The 18,568-nt window shown below is 34.1% G+C and overlaps 2 protein-coding genes and 1 long non-coding RNA gene across 17 annotated transcripts in view; 1 reads left to right on the top strand and 2 right to left on the bottom strand.

Moving 5' to 3' along the window:
* Window positions 1-3,049: 3,049 nt before the first annotated feature.
* LOC127853597 (uncharacterized) lies at window positions 3,050-7,509 on the bottom strand. 15 transcript variants are annotated; one of them, XR_008036677.1, is made up of 3 exons: window positions 4,862-7,509; window positions 4,776-4,818; window positions 3,050-4,732 (listed from the first exon to the last, which is right to left on the bottom strand). It is a non-coding gene; the product is annotated as an uncharacterized LOC127853597 (long non-coding RNA). The 15 variants fall into 15 exon arrangements; XR_008036685.1 differs by having other exon boundaries at window positions 3,050-4,603; XR_008036686.1 differs by having other exon boundaries at window positions 3,050-4,517.
* Window positions 7,510-10,041: 2,532 nt separating this feature from the next.
* The window catches only part of LOC127853591 (solute carrier family 35 member E1 homolog), a 13,697-nt gene continuing 5,170 nt past the window's right edge, over window positions 10,042-18,568 (bottom strand). The window contains exons 3-6 of the mRNA XM_052388255.1: window positions 16,718-16,855; window positions 15,463-15,588; window positions 11,875-12,120; window positions 10,042-10,534 (exon numbers count right to left, since the gene is read on the bottom strand). Of these exons, the coding sequence (XP_052244215.1) occupies window positions 10,253-10,534; window positions 11,875-12,120; window positions 15,463-15,588; window positions 16,718-16,855 (792 nt within the window). The 3' untranslated portion in view covers window positions 10,042-10,252. The remainder of the gene's footprint in view (window positions 10,535-11,874; window positions 12,121-15,462; window positions 15,589-16,717; window positions 16,856-18,568) is intronic.
* The window catches only part of LOC127853589 (ribitol-5-phosphate transferase FKTN-like), a 24,704-nt gene continuing 22,987 nt past the window's right edge, over window positions 16,852-18,568 (top strand). Inside the window, exon 1 of the mRNA XM_052388253.1 lies at window positions 16,852-17,042. The gene's annotated coding sequence lies outside the window, so the exon portion shown is untranslated. The remainder of the gene's footprint in view (window positions 17,043-18,568) is intronic.

Genomic DNA, 18,568 nt, shown 5'->3' with positions numbered 1-18,568 from the left:
GATTTTTGGATTTTAGACGGACATTTTTGTATATTTCGTACGTTCGTTTGTTCCGGAAATTCAAGTGAAAATATTTAATTACCAAATAAAGTGTCACTATTAACAACTGAAATTATACCCTTTTATATTCAGTATTGAATTGAGAACCTGACAACCATTGGCTATAAAATCAACATTCTACAATAACAACACAGGAATAAATTGCAATCACAAATGAATGTAATCATTTTGCGTGTTTCAGTGTAACACGAAATACACATGTGAAACGTGACAAATAAACAGACCGAACGACAGGGGGATTCCAGTATGAATCGTCAAAACTACGTTTGCGGGGGAATATTTTGAAATTAATTAGGGGATAATCCAGGTGATACAAAATCATTACGTTTAGGACGTTAAATCGTGCATTCATTTACACATTCTCATATTGATAGCTCTGCATTATTTATTAAATAATGCGACCCTCAATTGCGTTATGAAGTGTGTTTCGTTGCCTGTAGTTTCTGAATAGTTATCACGTTAAGGTTCATGTAGAGGCTTCAGTTTGAAAAATGTGGGACCCCTAGCATTGAACTCAAATTAAACTAAACGAAGAGTGCAACATTGAACATGTATACATATTTGCTTAAAAGGATGGTTTTCCTTCAAACTGCAACCAATTTTGTGCAGCAACGTATCATACCATCGACAAAATCAATCAAAATACAAAGCAATTTTGACACAAAAATAGATATTATTTTCAAAAATCTGAATGATGTTTATTCATCGTATTTCGGCGGAAAATTATATAACTAGTTAATAATATCGACATTGATGGGGGCAAGTTACGCTTAAATAGTAAAAAAAGTTAAAACATCTAGAAATATCAAAACTCGAACACATGTCATTATAGCCATTTAAATTAATAAAATCGAAAGAAACATGCTAAAAACTCACTCATCGCCTAATTGACATTCCAAAAGGTTGACGATGACAAATGCATTGAATTGTAATCTTTCCGTTGATGTGTTCAAACTGCATGATCAGACCTCATTAACATTCCAAAAAATAACTTTGTAAGAAGCATTTCACCAATGTATACAATTGTTGTCGAATCACATGCACTTGTATTATTGCGCACAAAATAGTACCCTTACAGACTGACAGAAAGATCGATACGAAACTCCGTTCAATTCATCACGGTATACTATTTAATTGATAATATATAATAATAATTTGCTTCAACAACCTAAATGTAAAAATAATTCTTTTAAACGGAGTTTTTAATAACGAAAGTGAAAACAACGGAAGTCGGATGGATATTCTGCGAGATGAACTTCGGCTCCAGAAAAACAATACAAATACACTTAAAAAAAACGTGTGGGGGATTTTCAGCTGGAAAATATTTGAAATGGGGTAAGTTATTATATCTCTGTGTGATCATTTCTGTTATTAGGCGCGATCTCTTCCTGATTAATGTTAACAGTTGTTTTACAAGTCGCGTCCCAACTGTCAAAATAATGATGTGTTTTCTCAGGTATGTGTATACACATACCACGTTTTCTTACTACTTCACGTGATTTCGACCGATTTGTAATGCACGTTTTTCTACGGAGCACAGCGAGTGCCACGCTTTCAAAATGGGTAGAAGGAATCGATATATACAGATGTATAAAAAGATTCGGTTTGCCAAAAGGAACACATTATTCAAAACGGTAACAAGGACAGTAGTTGTTCAGGAAGGAAAGAACGAAAAAAACCATGATACCTAGCTGTGTATTTCTATGTAAAACTATGCTTTCTAGAGTCGTCTGCACAAAACTCATAAAATCTTGTTATGAGCAATATCTCCTTTTATCACAATGATTTCTACACAGCCAAACGTATTTCTTTATATTTATTTACAATCTTATATGTCGTCTGCAATTTCTTTCAATTAGAGATGGTTTAAAATTTTCCATTTGGTTATAGCAACATTGTTTAGCCCTTGAAATAGAATGATGACTCTTATTATCCACCATACCTGAATTTTTAAAAAGTAGTTCAGTTTAGTTCTTTTTAGAACTTTGTTTAGGAAAATTATCAAAAAAATGCAGTTGAATAATAACTCATTTGTTGTTTTCCGACAATAATTTTCTGTGAAATGTTGCTAACTTGACCTTGTATATGTATATAGTTTTGTATTTATTGAACTTTAATACGGTCGTGCATATCCTTCCTAACTTTAGATTGAGATTTTGTAAATTAGTGTAAAAATGTATTGGTTTTAAACAAAAATATGAATAAAGCAAAAAAAATATTGAATGTCAAAAATGTGTTTATGTTATTCTATCCGTCTTTACCTTTAAAATGATATATAGTTTGACCATATTGTACCACATTGAATGAAGAAAACCAAAGCAAAGTTTTAATGAAGTTTATCCCTCCCATGAACCTTAACCAAACAGCGTGCCCTTCGCACGTTCTCGTGTAACGGAGTAAATGCCACGTTGAACAACGTAAGCAAGTGTTACGTCTTAACGTTAACGTATAACAACTAATTGCGAGGCGAACATATTAATTGTTGTTCAGATGATGCACATAGTGAATAAGTTTGGTGAAAATATACACATGTATATAAATTGGAAACTTGTGTTCCAATGTAAATTCTCGACCAAAGAACATCGAATTATATGTTTGCTCACTACATTTGTGTTTAAGCTATACGGTGAATGTTTAATGAGAGACATGGAACGATCTTGTCCAGATTTTTGTGATTCACTTTGTATAAATTACCTAATGGAGTAGGTTGAATAAATTGCAATTACGTAAATGATTTAGTTGTATAGAACCACTTTGTGCTCTTTTGAAAGTAATGTTTCTCATCCGGATGTGTTGCACAGAATCCTTGCAAAAGTTATCACAAACTACGTAAATGAGCCTCGTTCTGCGAAAACGGGGCTTAATGCATGTGCGCAACGTCTCATCCCAGGTTAGCTTTTGCAGTCCGCATAATAAGTATCTAATTGTTTATCAAAATATCTTTTAATATGCATACTTTATAGTTTGCTCAAGAATAACGTAAAACATCCAGTGTTCAATAAGTGTATTTTGCGACTAGAATTTATCAAAATACCATAACAACATTACATCAACTGCAATAATAAGCAATGTATGTATACAACTTGTGAATTTGCTCATTTGCAAGACTGTGTGGACATAATCGTAACTTTCAAAATAATGGTAAAATATTTGTAAGAAATGCGAATGTATATAATGTCAGATATTGAAATATATAATCACATACAAATTTAAGTATGTTTAAAAACATATTTCGTTAATATCTATCAAACACATCAAATCATATACTTGTGTAAGTTTCAAGGTCATCAAAAACAAGACAGTATAATATAAAATAAAGTATCAGCAAAAGTAGGGCACTTACCAGTAATTCATCATATTACAGGTGCAACACAAAAATGGGTCTTATGCCATTTGCAGCTGGCGTAGCTCAAGACCAACATATGCCTTTGACCAGTCAGGTCAGGAGCTATTCTGTATGCTAATAAGACCTCAATGTGACTCTATAGCGAACAACTAAACTCGACCAAATAGTGCAACAATACACGCAGGTCTGGAGCTATTCTGTATGCTAATAAGACCTCAATGTGACTCTATAGCGAACAACTAAACTCGACCAAATAGTGCAACAATACACGCAGGTCTGGAGCTATTCTGTATGCTAATAAGACCTCAATGTGACTCTATAGTGAACAACTAAACTCGGCCAAATAGTGCAACAATACACGCAGGTCTGGAGCTATTCTGTATGCTAATAAGACCTCAATGTGACTCTATAGCGAACTACTAAACTCGGCCAAATAGTGCAACAATACACGCAGGTCTGGAGCTATTCTGTATGCTAATAAGACCTCAATGTGACTCTATAGCGAACTACTAAACTCAGCAAAATAGTGCAACAATACACGCAGGTCTGGAGCTATACTGGCAACTCATGGCAGAAGACCAATTTTCGCATAACTTGGGTCATATGTTATAAAGATGCAGATCTTTAAAAAATACATATTTAAAAAAAACTGTTCCTTACATATCAAACAATATTTTAATTACGCTAATAAAGCAAAGCAATATATAATATTTGCACCACAATTTATTACATTTACATTACATGTAACATATATATATCCAGGTAAACTTTAGCTTCCACCCTTCATACTTAGTTCACAATGAACAAAAAGTTAAGCCTATAAACCACTGTTACAAACAAGGGGGACAACAATAATGCTTGCATGTATCGAAGCAAATAAAATGAAAGTGTTCTAAAAAAACTTTTGAAACAATATAATTATACTGTATTTTTCAGGATATAGTATGCATCTTTTTTAACAGTAAAAGGTTTTTTAATTCAGAATTGCAAAAATGTGCAAGTGATAATCATTATCGGTAATTTGATTATTTTCATTCAACAATCTTATTTAACACGGAAATCAATGACCTTTACACAAAAGCAACACGAAATGTGCAGACTGAACAATGACCTTTACACTGAAGTAACACAAAATGTGTGGACTGAACAATGACCTTTACACTGCAGTAACACAAAATGTGTGGACTGAACAATGACCTTTACACTGCAGTAACACAAAATGTGCAGACTGAACAATGACCTTTACACTGAAGTAATACAAAATGTGCAGACTGAACAATGACCTTTACACTGAAGTAACACAAAATGTGCAGACTGAACAATGACCTTTACACTGAAGTAACACAAAATGTGTGGACTGAACAATGACCTTTACACTGCAGTAACACAAAATGTGTGGACTGAACAATGACCTTTACACTGCAGTAACACAAAATGTGTCGACTGAACAATGACCTTTACACTGCAGTAACACAAAATGTGCGGACTGAACAATGACCTTTACACTGAAGTAACACAAAATGCGTGGACTGACCAATTATCTTAACACTGAAGTAACACAAAATGTGCGGACTGAACAATTACCTTTACACTGTAACACACAATGTGCGGGCTGAACAATTAACTTTACACTGAAATTGAACAATTAACTTTACACTGAAGTAACACAAAATGTGCAGACTGAACAATAACCTTTACACTATAAAATAAAATATGCCAACTAAGTAAAATAAAATTGTACAACAAGGATCATTACTAACATGTTGTCTGTCATATATCAGCATCATGTTTCATTCATGTATAAAATACAAGATATACAAATTTAACAGGATAATATTTAAAAAGTCGATGTTTTGTAAATATTACTCATGAAAAAAAAAACAATTGCAAAATAAAGCCAATTTAAAAACACATTAATAAACAGAGACAAGCAAAGAACCATAATACATGGATCTTTGTTTTGAACACAAAGTAAACTGAAAATTGTTCAAGGAATATCACAATTCTTGTATGAACACATAATCAGCAAAACATTTCACTTCTCTGTTGGCAAATTTTAACTAGCCAGTTGATACCCATACAACTGTTTGATGTACAGAGTTTACACATGGTGTTGTAATATGAGAATTGAATAGTAATTTTCAGCTTTTATGGGTGCATTTACTGTCTGAAAAATTACGTCTTATTTATGCATTAATGCTGTCTATTCAAGGTAGGCATAATTTTCCACACAGGTCATACACCGATAAGATGCAGAAATTAGTTTTTAAATTCTTAATTAAAATACATGATTCCGTTCATGCTACTAGTGATTGCTTGCCAATTATACTTGAAGCCTGACTAAATGTTCATGTAAAACTCATTTGCTCAAAGTTCTCAGAACAAAAAACTACTATTTAATATTCTATATAAATGATCAACATGCATACTCAAAATTATATATTACTTTTCAAAATGCTTGTACAGCATAACAATTCAAATAAACATCAGATAAATAAAGCATATCTGACTAGAAAAGTATAGATTAATACAAAATTATTCATATTGCTGATGCCCCCTGTAGAAGCCTTTTCATTTTCAACTCATAAGCCTATTTGAACAAGTCTGAGTCATAGATAAAGCCCTATGCAAGTTTTAAGCTTTTGTAGCAAGAGGTGTTGATGTTAGAGAAAACATGCCATCTTGGGTTAACAAAGAAGATTTGAACTGTGTTGAGATTGTTCATAGATAACATCCACGAAAGTGTCAGGCTTTTTAGGAAACAATGTTAATGTTAAATTTGTATCACATGACAGACAGAAAAATGGACAGGCCAATTACTTTAAACCTCTCAAAAACAGTAACGGTAAATGCCAAGGGTATACAAATATTTTCATAGGTTAACCCTCTACCAGTCGGATACGTATTTTGAGGCATTTGTAGTCCCTCAAAAAGTTAAATTTAATTAAAGACCATTCTTACTACAATTGTAAAGGCTAAGTTTCAAACCCTTAGCTACTGTTGTGCAGCAAACAGCATAAACCTGTACAGACAGCGAGTTACTCGCAGGCTGTTCTAGTGTTATTCTGTTTGCACATAGACATTTTCACTCTGCTTCTGAGCAGGAATGGGTTAAGTAAAATATTGTATAAACACATAATAAACACGAGCTTTGTCACAGAATAAACAAAAGTCCCCAAACTGGTTTATGCAAGCACAGCACAGGATCTCCATAAGTTAAATTAACATCGCTTAAGTGCCTAAAGTTATGACAAGGTGCAGATTTTTGTTTCAATTACTTCTGTAACCATAGCAACCACAATTTGAGTGAGAGTCTATTGAGATATTGCAGGATCCAGAATTTAAGTGACACATGGACACATGGATGGGCGGACTGAAGAACACATAGACGGACAGTGTTAAACCTATAGTCCCTTCCGGTTCACTGGTATGGGACTAACAAACATCTGCGCAACAATAACAGTTTTGGCTTTCAACCTTAGCATTCAAAATTGCTAACGCCAACATATATATCATGTTCACAATTTGTTTCAAAATCTTATGCCACATATGAAAACATTCTAATAAATCTTTAAAATATCAAACATGGTTAAATATTTAAATAAATCTTTAAAATATAAACATATAATTTCAAAAAGACAAAAACTAATACAAATTTTATTTAAAACTTCATTCTCCCATCATGATACTGATTAATTCAAAAACATATTCGCTCAGCATGTCCAATACCCAAATTAAATTAAAAACATTAACAAGAGCTGTCTCCATAGGATGACATATGCCCCCGAAAAACGCTTTGATAGAAGTTGTGAGCATTTTTCGAAACATAATCGCAGATTTTGAAACCTAAACGTGGACCCTAAGTTCCAGGTCAAGGGGGTCAAAATTTTATGGCTAAACGCATTTTCATGAAAATTGGACCAGGTGAAGATCCAGTGATAATTGCTTGAGTTATTGAGCGGAAACAAGAAACAAGAGCACCGCCTTGCGGGTGCAGACCGCTCATCTATTTTCTTTTTAAAGGTGAAGGGACTCTCAATTTCAATTACAAAGGAGGGAGGGGTGGAGTAAAGAGGGGTGTATAGTGTGGGTGTGTGGACATTTATTACATTATCTTTCAAAAATGCAAAAAAAAAATGCAAAAAAAAAAAAAAAAAAAATCGGGGGTGGGGGTGGGGGGTGGGCGTGAGGGGATTCTTGGGTGCGATGGTTGGACGGTATTTCAAAAATAAAATAATAAAAATAAATATTTGTGTTTTTTAACCGTTTCTAAAAAAATAAATTGGGGGTGGGGGGTGGGGGTAAAGTGTGAGGGTGTGGTGGTCATTTGTGAGATGATCTTAAAAAAAAAAAAAAAAAAAAAAAAAAAAATAGGGGGGGGGGGGAAAGATTCGGGGGGGGGGGGGGGGGGAGGGCACGGGGGATGGTATGGGTGGAATCTATTGTGGTATGTCAGGTAAGAGTAGTTTTGTCAAATCAAATCAATCAAATCTAATCATAAATAAAGAAGTTATGGCAATTTTAGAAAAATTTAATAATTTTACTTTGAGAGTCAAGGTCATTCAAATGTCAAGGTAAAATTCAACTTGCCAGGTACAGTAACCTCATGATAGCATGAAAGTATTTGAAGTTTGAAAGCAATAGCCTTGATACTTTAGAAGTAAAGTGGATCGAAACACAAAATTTAACCATATATTCAAATTTACTAAGTCAAAAAAGGGCCATAATTCCGTAAAAATGACAACCAGAGTTATGCAACTTGTCTTTTTACTGTACTCTTATGATAGTTTGCGAGTGTTCCAAGTATGAAAGCAATATCTATGATACTTTAGGGGTAAAGTGGACCAAAACACATAACTTAACCAAATTTTCTATTTTCTAAGTATAAAGGGCCCATAATTCCATCCAAATTCCAGTCAGAGTTACATAACTTTGCCTGCACAGTCCCCTTATGATAGTTAATAAGTGTTGCAAGTATGAAAGCAATTGTATCAATGAAGATACTGATAAGCTTTGATACTGTAGGAATAAAGTGGACCTAAACACAAAACTTAACCAAATTTTCAATTTTCTAAGTATAAAAAGGGCACATAATTCTGTCAAAATGCCAGTCAGAGTTACATAACTTTGCCTGCACAGTCCCCTTATGATAGTTAGTAAGTGTTGCAAGTATGAAAGCAATAGCTTTGATACTTAAGGAATAAAATGGACCTAAACACAAAAATTAACCAATATTTTCAATTTTCTAAGTATAAAAAGGGCACATAGTTCTGTCAAAATGCACGCCAGAGTTATCTAACTTTGCCTGCCCAGTCCCCTTATGATAGTAAGTAAGTGTACCAAGTTTGAATGCAATAGCATTGATACTGTCTGAGAAAAGTCGACCTAAGCGCAAAACTTAACTGGACGTCGACGCAAACGCCAACGCCAAGATGATGACAATAGCTCATAATTTTTTTTCAAAAAATAGATGACCTAAAAAACGCAATTTTTTGATGATTCAAGGGCTGTAACTCAGGAGTGTCTGAGTCAAATTGGCTGATTATGTAACTTGACGTAGATCTTATTGCCTAACACACTTTCATGAAGTTTGGTGACGATCCGATTACAATTACTTGAGTAATTGAGCAGAAACGCAATTTTTTGATGATTTACATGTAAGGGCCGTAACTCAGAAGTGCCCGGGTAAATTTGACTGATTATTCAACTTTTCCTAGATGCTAATACCTCACACATTTTTATGAAGTTTGGTGAAGATCCGATGACAATTGCTTGAGTTATTGAGCAAAAACAAGAAAAAACTCAATTTTTCGATAATTCAAGCGCTGTAACTTAGAAGTGTCTTGGTCAATTTGGCTGATTATGGAACTTGACCTAGATCTTATGACCTTACACATTTTCATAAAGTGTGACGAAGATCCTATGATATTTGCTCGAGTTATTGAGCAGAAACGAGAAAAAAACAAATTTTACGATGATTCAAGGGCCGTAACTCAGGAGTGTCTGGGTCACTTTGCCCGATTATAAAACTTGACCTAGATGTTATTGCCTTACTCATTTTAAAGAAGTTTGGTGAAGATCTGAAGACAATTGCTTGACTTATTGAGCGGAAACTAATCCGGATGGACGGATGGACTAACTAATGGACGGACAGTGTGATTTTAGTATGCCCCCAGAACCGCTGGTTGGGGGGCATAAAAAGGTGTTCATATAGTGTATGCTACATAAGCTACTTTGCCGCTTTTAAAAATGCAATCTAATGATGATAGTGACTATTTATAAATGACCATAATTATTTTGACAATGCATAAACTATTGACACATTATTATAAAATGAACCTTGCTCTGGGAAAACCGGGCTTAATGCATGTGCGTTTATTGTCGTCACAGATTGGCCACAGCATTCTGCACAGGCTAATCAGGGACGACACTTTCCGCTTTCAAGGTATTTTTCGCTTAAAGCAAGTTGGTTCTTAGCAAAAAATCTAGTATATACCTAAAACACTTGTATGTGCATTCATATTAAACATATATGATAATTGAGTATATGTAACAGCCCAAAATGTTTTGTTGCTTCATATGTATATTCATGTTGTAATAGAGATGTTTGTTGTAAATCACTAAAATAACAACAGTTTAAGACTTGTTTGACATTATCTTATCAAAAGACACATGTTTGGAACTTGACATCTAATTAAAATCAACAGGTGCTGGCAATTAAATAAATTAATATTAACTTAAGCATGAATGTCATAACCCTTAATTTTCGTTGTACATACACTTTTTGACATAATCACATCAAAAGACACCTGTATGTCAACGCACACCACAGATAAAGAGAGAAAATCAGACATCAAAGATGTGAGGCCCCCTTGAATGCAGATCTTCCCATTTCTTTCTCTTCTCATATGGATCCTCTGGAGCAGGAATAAGCGTGCCATGCCCATAATCGTTCAAGTTTTCAAGGAACACATTATTACGTATAGCACCATTTTGGTTGAGATTCGATAGAGTCTTGGAATGTGGCAGCAAGTTGTTTTGATGAGCAAACTGCTTCATGTCTGTTGTACTCTGAATATACGGTAGAACCTTTTGTCGACTTTCTTGAATCCTTTGATGATGTTTTGCCTGAAATTGTAGAGAGAGAATGGTACATACTGGTCACCAATTTTGCTATTCCAAAAACATTTGATAAAATTTATTTTACAGTGACATGGACTCAACAAATAGTCTTGAAAATTATTTTGGAACATCATAAACAGTGACCTTGACCTTTGACCTAGTGATCCAAAAATGGGTGTGGCGTGTAGAACTCATCAAAGTGCATCTACATATGAAGTTTCAAAGTTGTATGTGGAAGCACTTTGATTTTAGAGCAAAATGTCAAAGTTTAAGCACGACACCCGCGGATGACACGACGAGCTGGCTATGACAATACCTCGGGTTTTCTCCGAAAACAGCCGAGCTAAAAACATCTGAAAATAAACCAATCAGTTTTAATTGTGTATTGCTTCATTTGATCTTAAATGCTGAATTAAATTGCAATCATCACAAAATTACTGATTTCAAATAATAGTTAGAGATTGGAAAGGTTTCTGCAGGACCTCTGGCAGCCATGTTTATGAACAAATCACACATTTTTTTGGAACACTGCCCAGATATCATAACAATAAAATAGTTTAATAACATGTTCAAGTTCCCTAATGAGTGGGTCACAACAAGAGAGCAAATTGGGCCATGAACTGTCAAAAAAAAATGGGTTTAATGCATGTGCGTAAAGTGTTGTCCCAGATTAGCCTGTGCAGTCTGAACAGGCTAATTAGGGACGACATTTTCCACTTCAATGATATATTTTGTTTTGAGAAAGTCTCTTCTTAGCAAATATCAAGTTTAGGCGGAAAGTATCATCCCTGATTAGCCTTTGCGGACAATTATAAAAGTGTAGACATATTAGGAAAACTAACCTGTCTCAGGATGTTCTGAGCAAGATGCATGAAGATTGCACAAACAAATGTCAGGGTAAGAGTGTTCGTAATCTTTTTTTAGTTTGTCTCATATATTCTTAACAAGTGTCATGATGATATAAATCATAAATGTTGCATAATGTTCATAAGCTTTTTCCCTTACTGACAGTTTCAAACATGGCCAAGATATAATTGGGACAAATGTAATGACCACAAGTTTAGCCCTTTCCCACACAGAAGCAAAGTGAAAATGGCTATATGCAACCAGCACAAAACCAGAACAGCCTGCGTTACTTGCAGCCTGTTCAGGTTTCATACTGTTTGCTACTCATCAGTATCTAATGGTTGCAAAATAAGGTTTCCAAACATGAATCTTATAAGAAAGGTCTTAAATTCAATTTGATTTTCTAAAATACTACAAACACGTCAAAGTGCATATCTGAGCTGCAAATATTTAATTATTTATTTGCTTGAAACGTACACAATTCAGTTCTATAAACTTACCCAGTTATATAAGAACACACCAAAAACTGCAACCATCATTCCAAAAACGTTGGTCCCAGAGACAGGATTATGCAGGAACATGAGTGAAGCACCAATGATAACCACCCTCTTGGTGGCGTTGGCAACTGCGTAACTAAGGGGGTTAACCATCGCCAGGACGGTGAAGGCGAATACATTTTGGAGCATGTTACAGACCCCATCCAGCCAGATCAGGAACAGGGCAAAGAGTTTGTGTTCATGATCTATCTGTAATATATGATACTCAATAATTGGACTAGTAATGGAATATTTGAGTTTGATTTAATGCTCTATCCGAAATGTACAAAACTTAATGCTATTCTGAGATTTAAATTAAATAAAACATTTTCTGAATAATATTAATTTTTCATGAAAATCCTTCAATCTGTATTTAAGATACAAAAATAAGGACAGCTATGCAATTGACCTTTAAGTATGAGCTTGACCTTTATGTCCCACTCATTCATTCTGCACAGGGTCTCAAAAACATGAACAGTTTCGTATGGAGTGGATACAAATAAAGGCTCTAACATTTGACACTTAAATATTGCTTTTAACTTGAGTCAGCTGACTCATGCCTTCTAGACACTGTTTCAATGCCCTTAACATTTAATGTGAATTTCAAGAAAAACCCTGAAAGAGTATAGGAGATATGGACTAGATTTGAGAACGGAGACCTAGATCTCTAACCTCGATGAACTACCTTGACTTTAAGCATGCAAAAGTCTCATGCATTTCCAACATTGTCTAAAAGCCCTTAACATTAGAGGTAACTTACATGAAAATCTGTAGAATTGTATATGATAAATGGAGCTTCCACACAAAATAAATATGGACAGACGGATGGATGGACGGACAGACAGACTGACAGCATATTGCAAACAACATCCACCATTGAAAAATAGGCTTCTACTATTTCCTTTAATACTACATACTGGAGATTAAGGAAACAAAGTTGAAACCAATACTGTTTTTTTACAAAATTAACCCATTCAGTGAATTAAGCGGGAATATTGTTCAACTTTCCACATTCATTATCAGCTGATCTCTGTTCATATTCCTTTGCAACAGTCGTTAAAAGATCTGAGATATTTGAAAAAAGATTGTGTCAGCTGTTGATCATATTCTTGACTGCATAAACATATGAAAATGCAAATGATGATACTCATCAAGGTGAAATAGCTGAAGAGGAATAAACATTGAAAAACCTGAATATTTTATTCAAATCTTTTCAATCTTGACAATTGAACATACAATTCATTGCAGAAATCCATTCCACTAAATGTAGTAACATTTTCTGGAACACATATTGATACAAGTACAGCAGTTACTTTCTAGCATATGCTTACATCTGTAGAAGTGTAGTTTTTCCATCAAATTTATGGCCCCATTCCCCATTGAAAAAAGTACATATTTTTCCCAAATGGAAAAAATTCCTTATTGAACCTTAGTAAACATAATATTGAAAACACTGTCACTCTCAATTTTGCAGCATTTGTTAGCAAAACAACAACAACAATAATTTCCCAATTTTAGTCAAAACGCTGCAATTTTTCCAAATCCAAAGGGACCAGGCCCCATTCCAAAAATGGTGAAAAAACAAACACTTTGAATAGTACTACTTGATGGAGATTTCCATATATAAGAGCACGTACACATAGCTTCACCATACCAGAGGCTCGCTATTGGACATGCATTACTTTGTGATAAATACAACTGATATTCATATTTATTCAAAATAATTTTTAATTATTTTCCAATTTAAATATTGTTTTCAAATCTGATGTTTTAATATGCAATATATATCAGTTTAAATAAAATGCAACAAGAAATGTGTTTGTCGGAAACACTATGTCCCCTTCTGCGCCGCTTTGATTTTTTTTGTTTGTTTGACCTTTGACCTTGACGGAGGACCTTACCCTTTCACCACTCAAAATGTGCGGCTCCATGAGATACACATGCATGCCAAATATCAAGTTGGTATCTTCAATATTGCCAAAGTATTCATAAAATGAGCGATTTTGGTTACATATACTTGACCTCTGACCTTGAAGGATGACCTTGACCTTTCACCACTCAAAATGTGCGGCTCCATGAGATACACATACATGCCAAATATCAAGTTAGCATCTTCAATATTGCCAAAGTATTCATAAACTGAGCGATTTTGGCCACATATATTTGACCTCTGACCTTGAAGGAGGACCTTGGCCTTGACCTTTCACCACTCAAAATGTGCGGCTCCATGAGATACACATGCATGCCAAATATCAAGTTGCTATCTTCAATATTGCAAAAGTATTCATAAAATGAGCGATTTTGGCCACATATATTTGACCTCTGACCTTGAAGGATGACCTTGACCTTTCACCACTCAAAATGTGCAGCACCATGAGATACACATGCATGCCAAATATCAAGTTGCTATCTTGAATATTGCAAAGTTATTGCAAATGTTAAAGTTGTAGCAAACAGACCAACGTACAGACCAACAGACAGGGCAAAAACTATAGTGGGTGGGGGACATTAAAATAGATGTATCACTAATAAGTTTGCTGAATATATCACAAATAGATGGTGATGGATTTTGCACAATACGAAAGAATAAATTTGCAATAAAGTACATCTGAAGCATTTGTAAATATGTATTCATAACTTATCTTTTACATTTCACATGAAAATCTCATAATTTGGTTATTGCTTTTCAATGTGGAAATTTTGATGCAATAAACTGCCTCCACGTTGAGCCTTTTTAAAATGTGGACTCTACATCGTATATCATCCGGATATTTAATCACATTGAAAGAAGAAAAACAAACCTCTATTCATTTGCGTCACATTTAACTTTAATAAGTATTAAATATCGGCTTGATGTTGTTTTGGTTTATTTTATTCCTCAACCTATAGAAAATCTACATCAAATCTATTGTACCTTGAGGAGGAAAAATATACCTTTTTGATCAGCTAAAGTCTTAATAAATAGCTGTTCTCATTAACACTGTAAGGAACTTTTTTTGAAAAAAATAGTGAATATAGCATTTATAACAAAAACATTTTATTTTAAAATTTTGATGATAATTAAATTTTGAACCTCATTTAACATGCTGCACATTATCTCAAACACATTTTAGCTAAATAGATGGGTAACATACATCAATAATCCTCATGTTTTCTAAATCTGTGCAAATTCTATACTAAGGGGAGGTAAAATGAATACTGCCTTGCTATATGAGATTAACCCTTTACCACTTAGATAGGTATTTAACCCTTTACCACTTAGATAGGTATTTAACCCTTTACCACTTAGATAGGTATTTAACCCTTTACCACTTAGATAGGTATTTAACCCTTTACCACTTAGATAGGTATTTAACACTTTACCACTTAGATACGTATTTAACACTTTACCACTTAGATAGGTATTTAAACATTGTTGTGGTAGAGTGTTCTCCTTGGAACCTTGAGGGCCACGGATTTGTGGCTAGATCAAGATAACTTATCCAGTTAGGTGACATTTACTACAATACCTTCCCTAACAATTCTGGCACACTGTTAAATAACATAACGTACCACATTCGCATCCCCAACAATTCTCGTGAGATCAAATACGAGCCAGAAAGGCAGGAAACATAGTGTAGACAGCCTGGACAGGGTGAGCAGCAAGTTCATGTAGTGTATGCCCGTATCTTTCAATGCCTGAAATTAAATTGAACAAAATTATAATGAGTTGACTAAAATAATCAATAATATTTGAATTAATTATGCTGAATTGAAGTCAGCTTTGAGATTTTATCATTATGGACATGTAACAGTTTAGTTCTCTACATGATTCATAAACTATGATAATTGGATATCATACAGAAAGTTTACTTAATATCTAACTGTGTTGCATGCAGCAGTTCCTTAGACCAATGGTATTAACCATTCATTGAACAATAAAACTGCAATCAACATTTTTTTTTTAACAGAACTGCTCTTATCTTTAATTGTCATTGGCTTTCTAATATACATTTCTGGCCATAAGACTGCTATGTCACAGATGTTAACAAAAACAAAAAAAATACTGAAAATCTTCTTTGCATCTTTAGTAGTCCAATAAAATTATCATCCAATGCCTTCGATCAATTAAGCATCCTTAAATTGTAGGATAATAATATTCTACTGAGTGACTATTTGGGTAAAGTCCTTTTGAAAATAGACTAGGAATGTTTGTTGTGTGTGATATATACTGAAAAATTGTTGTGTCTTTTGCCATTTATTCCACATTTATTTCCAAGAGCTAAGAGTTTTACTATTTGTATGATTCTACATGTATTAACTTACAATACTACTTTGTTTACTTACAATACAACTTTGTTTACTTACAATACTACTTTTGTTCACTTACAATACTACTTTTGTTAACTTACAATACTACTTTTGTTAACTTACAATACTACTTTTGTTCACTTACAAACTACTTTTGTTAACTTACAATACTACTTTTGTTAACTTACAATACTACTTTTGTTAACTTACAATACTAATTTTGTTAACTTACAATACTTCTTTTATTTACTTACAATATTACTTTTGTTCACTAAAAATACTACTTTGTTTACTTACAAACTACTTTGTTGACTTACAATGCTACTTTGTTTACTTACAATACTACTTTTGTTAACTTACAATACTACCTTAGTTAACTTACAATACTACTTTTGTTAACTTCCAATACTACTTTTGTTAACTTGCAATACTACTTTTGTTAACGTATAATACTACTTTTGTTAACTTACAATACTATTTTTTCCATACAAAAATGGTCACAAGATTAAGAGATTACCTTTTTAGAGAAAATAGTTTGCAACGAGAACTCAAGTGTTGCAAATAAAGCACTCAAGAGTCCTAGGATATCAAACGATATCTCTGTCATTGTAGCTATACACACGCCCCCGATAATTGGTATAAGCGATAGATAAACCTGAAAAGAAATGACACAATTATCTAACCATCAAAACAAGTAAATTGTTTAACAAAAGCACATAATAGTACTTCAATTTTTAATTTAAGAAAAATGTTGCATTCAATAAACGCAGATGCACCCGATGGAAGCCTCATCAGTTTTAATTCAGGAATAAATTAATGTCTGGCAGTCGATACATGTCAAGGTAAATGTTAGGTCAGGTTTTGTGAGTGTGTTGAGTGTTGAATGGACATGTCAAAGCTTAAATTAAGTAAGTACAATTTTCAGTACATAGATATATTAATGATTTCAAAGACAACATCCATGTATGTAAGAAGCATTATTGTTGTTATATGAAACATGTTATTTTGATTTAACCTTGTACGAACGGATGAACAAACGAAAAAAATAACCAACGGACTGCCTAATCGTTTTATGTCTGGGGGCATACAAATTACAAGATAATGCCAACTATTTAATCAGATGGCCCCTTCAGTATACATTCATGGGCAAATCTGAATAAGTCCAATAGTAGGTAAAAGTCAAGGTCAAATCGATTGATGTGAGTGTGCTTAGCTTTTTATGGAAGTATAAAGCTTGTAAGCAAGTATTATTGTTTAGCAACTGGTCAATTAGGTAAACCAAGAATTCTGACCTTTAGTAGTTCAAAAGTAGGTCAATGGCTAGGTACAAATATGCTCAGGTGATGTGGGTGTGTTGATAGTATTAAGAGATATCCCATGCAAGTATCAACCTTGTAGGAAGCATGAGTGATGTTATAATTTTTTTTTAAATATTTTGTTCAACTCCATCCACTCAATATTTTGTTCAACTCCATCCATATAAGTTCAACCTTAGTAAATACTAGAAATGGCGCGGCAAAGGCGGACGCTAATCCCCACGCTGCATGTTTGACCGAGGAGCATCCCAAGGTTGGTAATGGGGCCATGCATAGATGATATTGACTGTATTGTCATAAGAGATGGTCAGTATCAATTTGAAGTAAATCGGTCAAGAAATGAAAAAGTTAATGTAAAATAACCTAAACCAAGAGCTGTCACCATAGGATGACATATGCCCCCTTTAAACGCTTTGATAGAAGTTATGAGCATTTTTCGAAACCTAAAACCCAGATTTTGAAACCTATACGCGGACCCTAAGTTCAAGGTCACAGGGGTCAAAATTTGTGTGTGTATTGAAAGGCCTTGTCCAAATACACATGCATACCAAATATGAAGGTTATATTTCAAGGGACATAGAAGTTATGAGCATTTTTCAAAACCTAAACGCAGATTTCAAAACCTAAATGCGGACCCTTAGTTCAAGGTCACAGGGGGCATTGTTCATATACACATGCATACCAAATATGAAGGTTATATCTCAAGGGACATAGAAGCTATGAGCATTTTTCGAAACCTAAATGCAGATTTTGAAACCTAAACGCGGACCCTAAGTTCAAGGGCAAGGTCACAGGGGTCAACATTTGTGTGCGTATGGAACGGCCTTGTCCACATACACATGCATACCAAATATGAAGGTTTCATCGGAAGGGACATAGAAGTTATCAGCAAACCTAAATGCAAAGTGTGACGGAATGACAGACAGACGGAAGCTCCGATCACTATATGCCCTCCTTCGGGGGCATAAAAATGAGTGAAAATCTCTGACCCGGCCCATCCCAACCCCCATAACTTTTGACCCAGGCGTCAGATCAATATTCCAAATAGTGCA

The sequence above is a fragment of the Dreissena polymorpha genome, chromosome 12, assembly GCF_020536995.1.
Source record: "Dreissena polymorpha isolate Duluth1 chromosome 12, UMN_Dpol_1.0, whole genome shotgun sequence".
NCBI classification, from domain to species: domain Eukaryota; kingdom Metazoa; phylum Mollusca; class Bivalvia; order Myida; family Dreissenidae; genus Dreissena; species Dreissena polymorpha.
The sequence above is the reverse complement of the archived record's forward strand: the minus strand, read 5'-3'. Positions and strand labels throughout refer to the sequence as shown.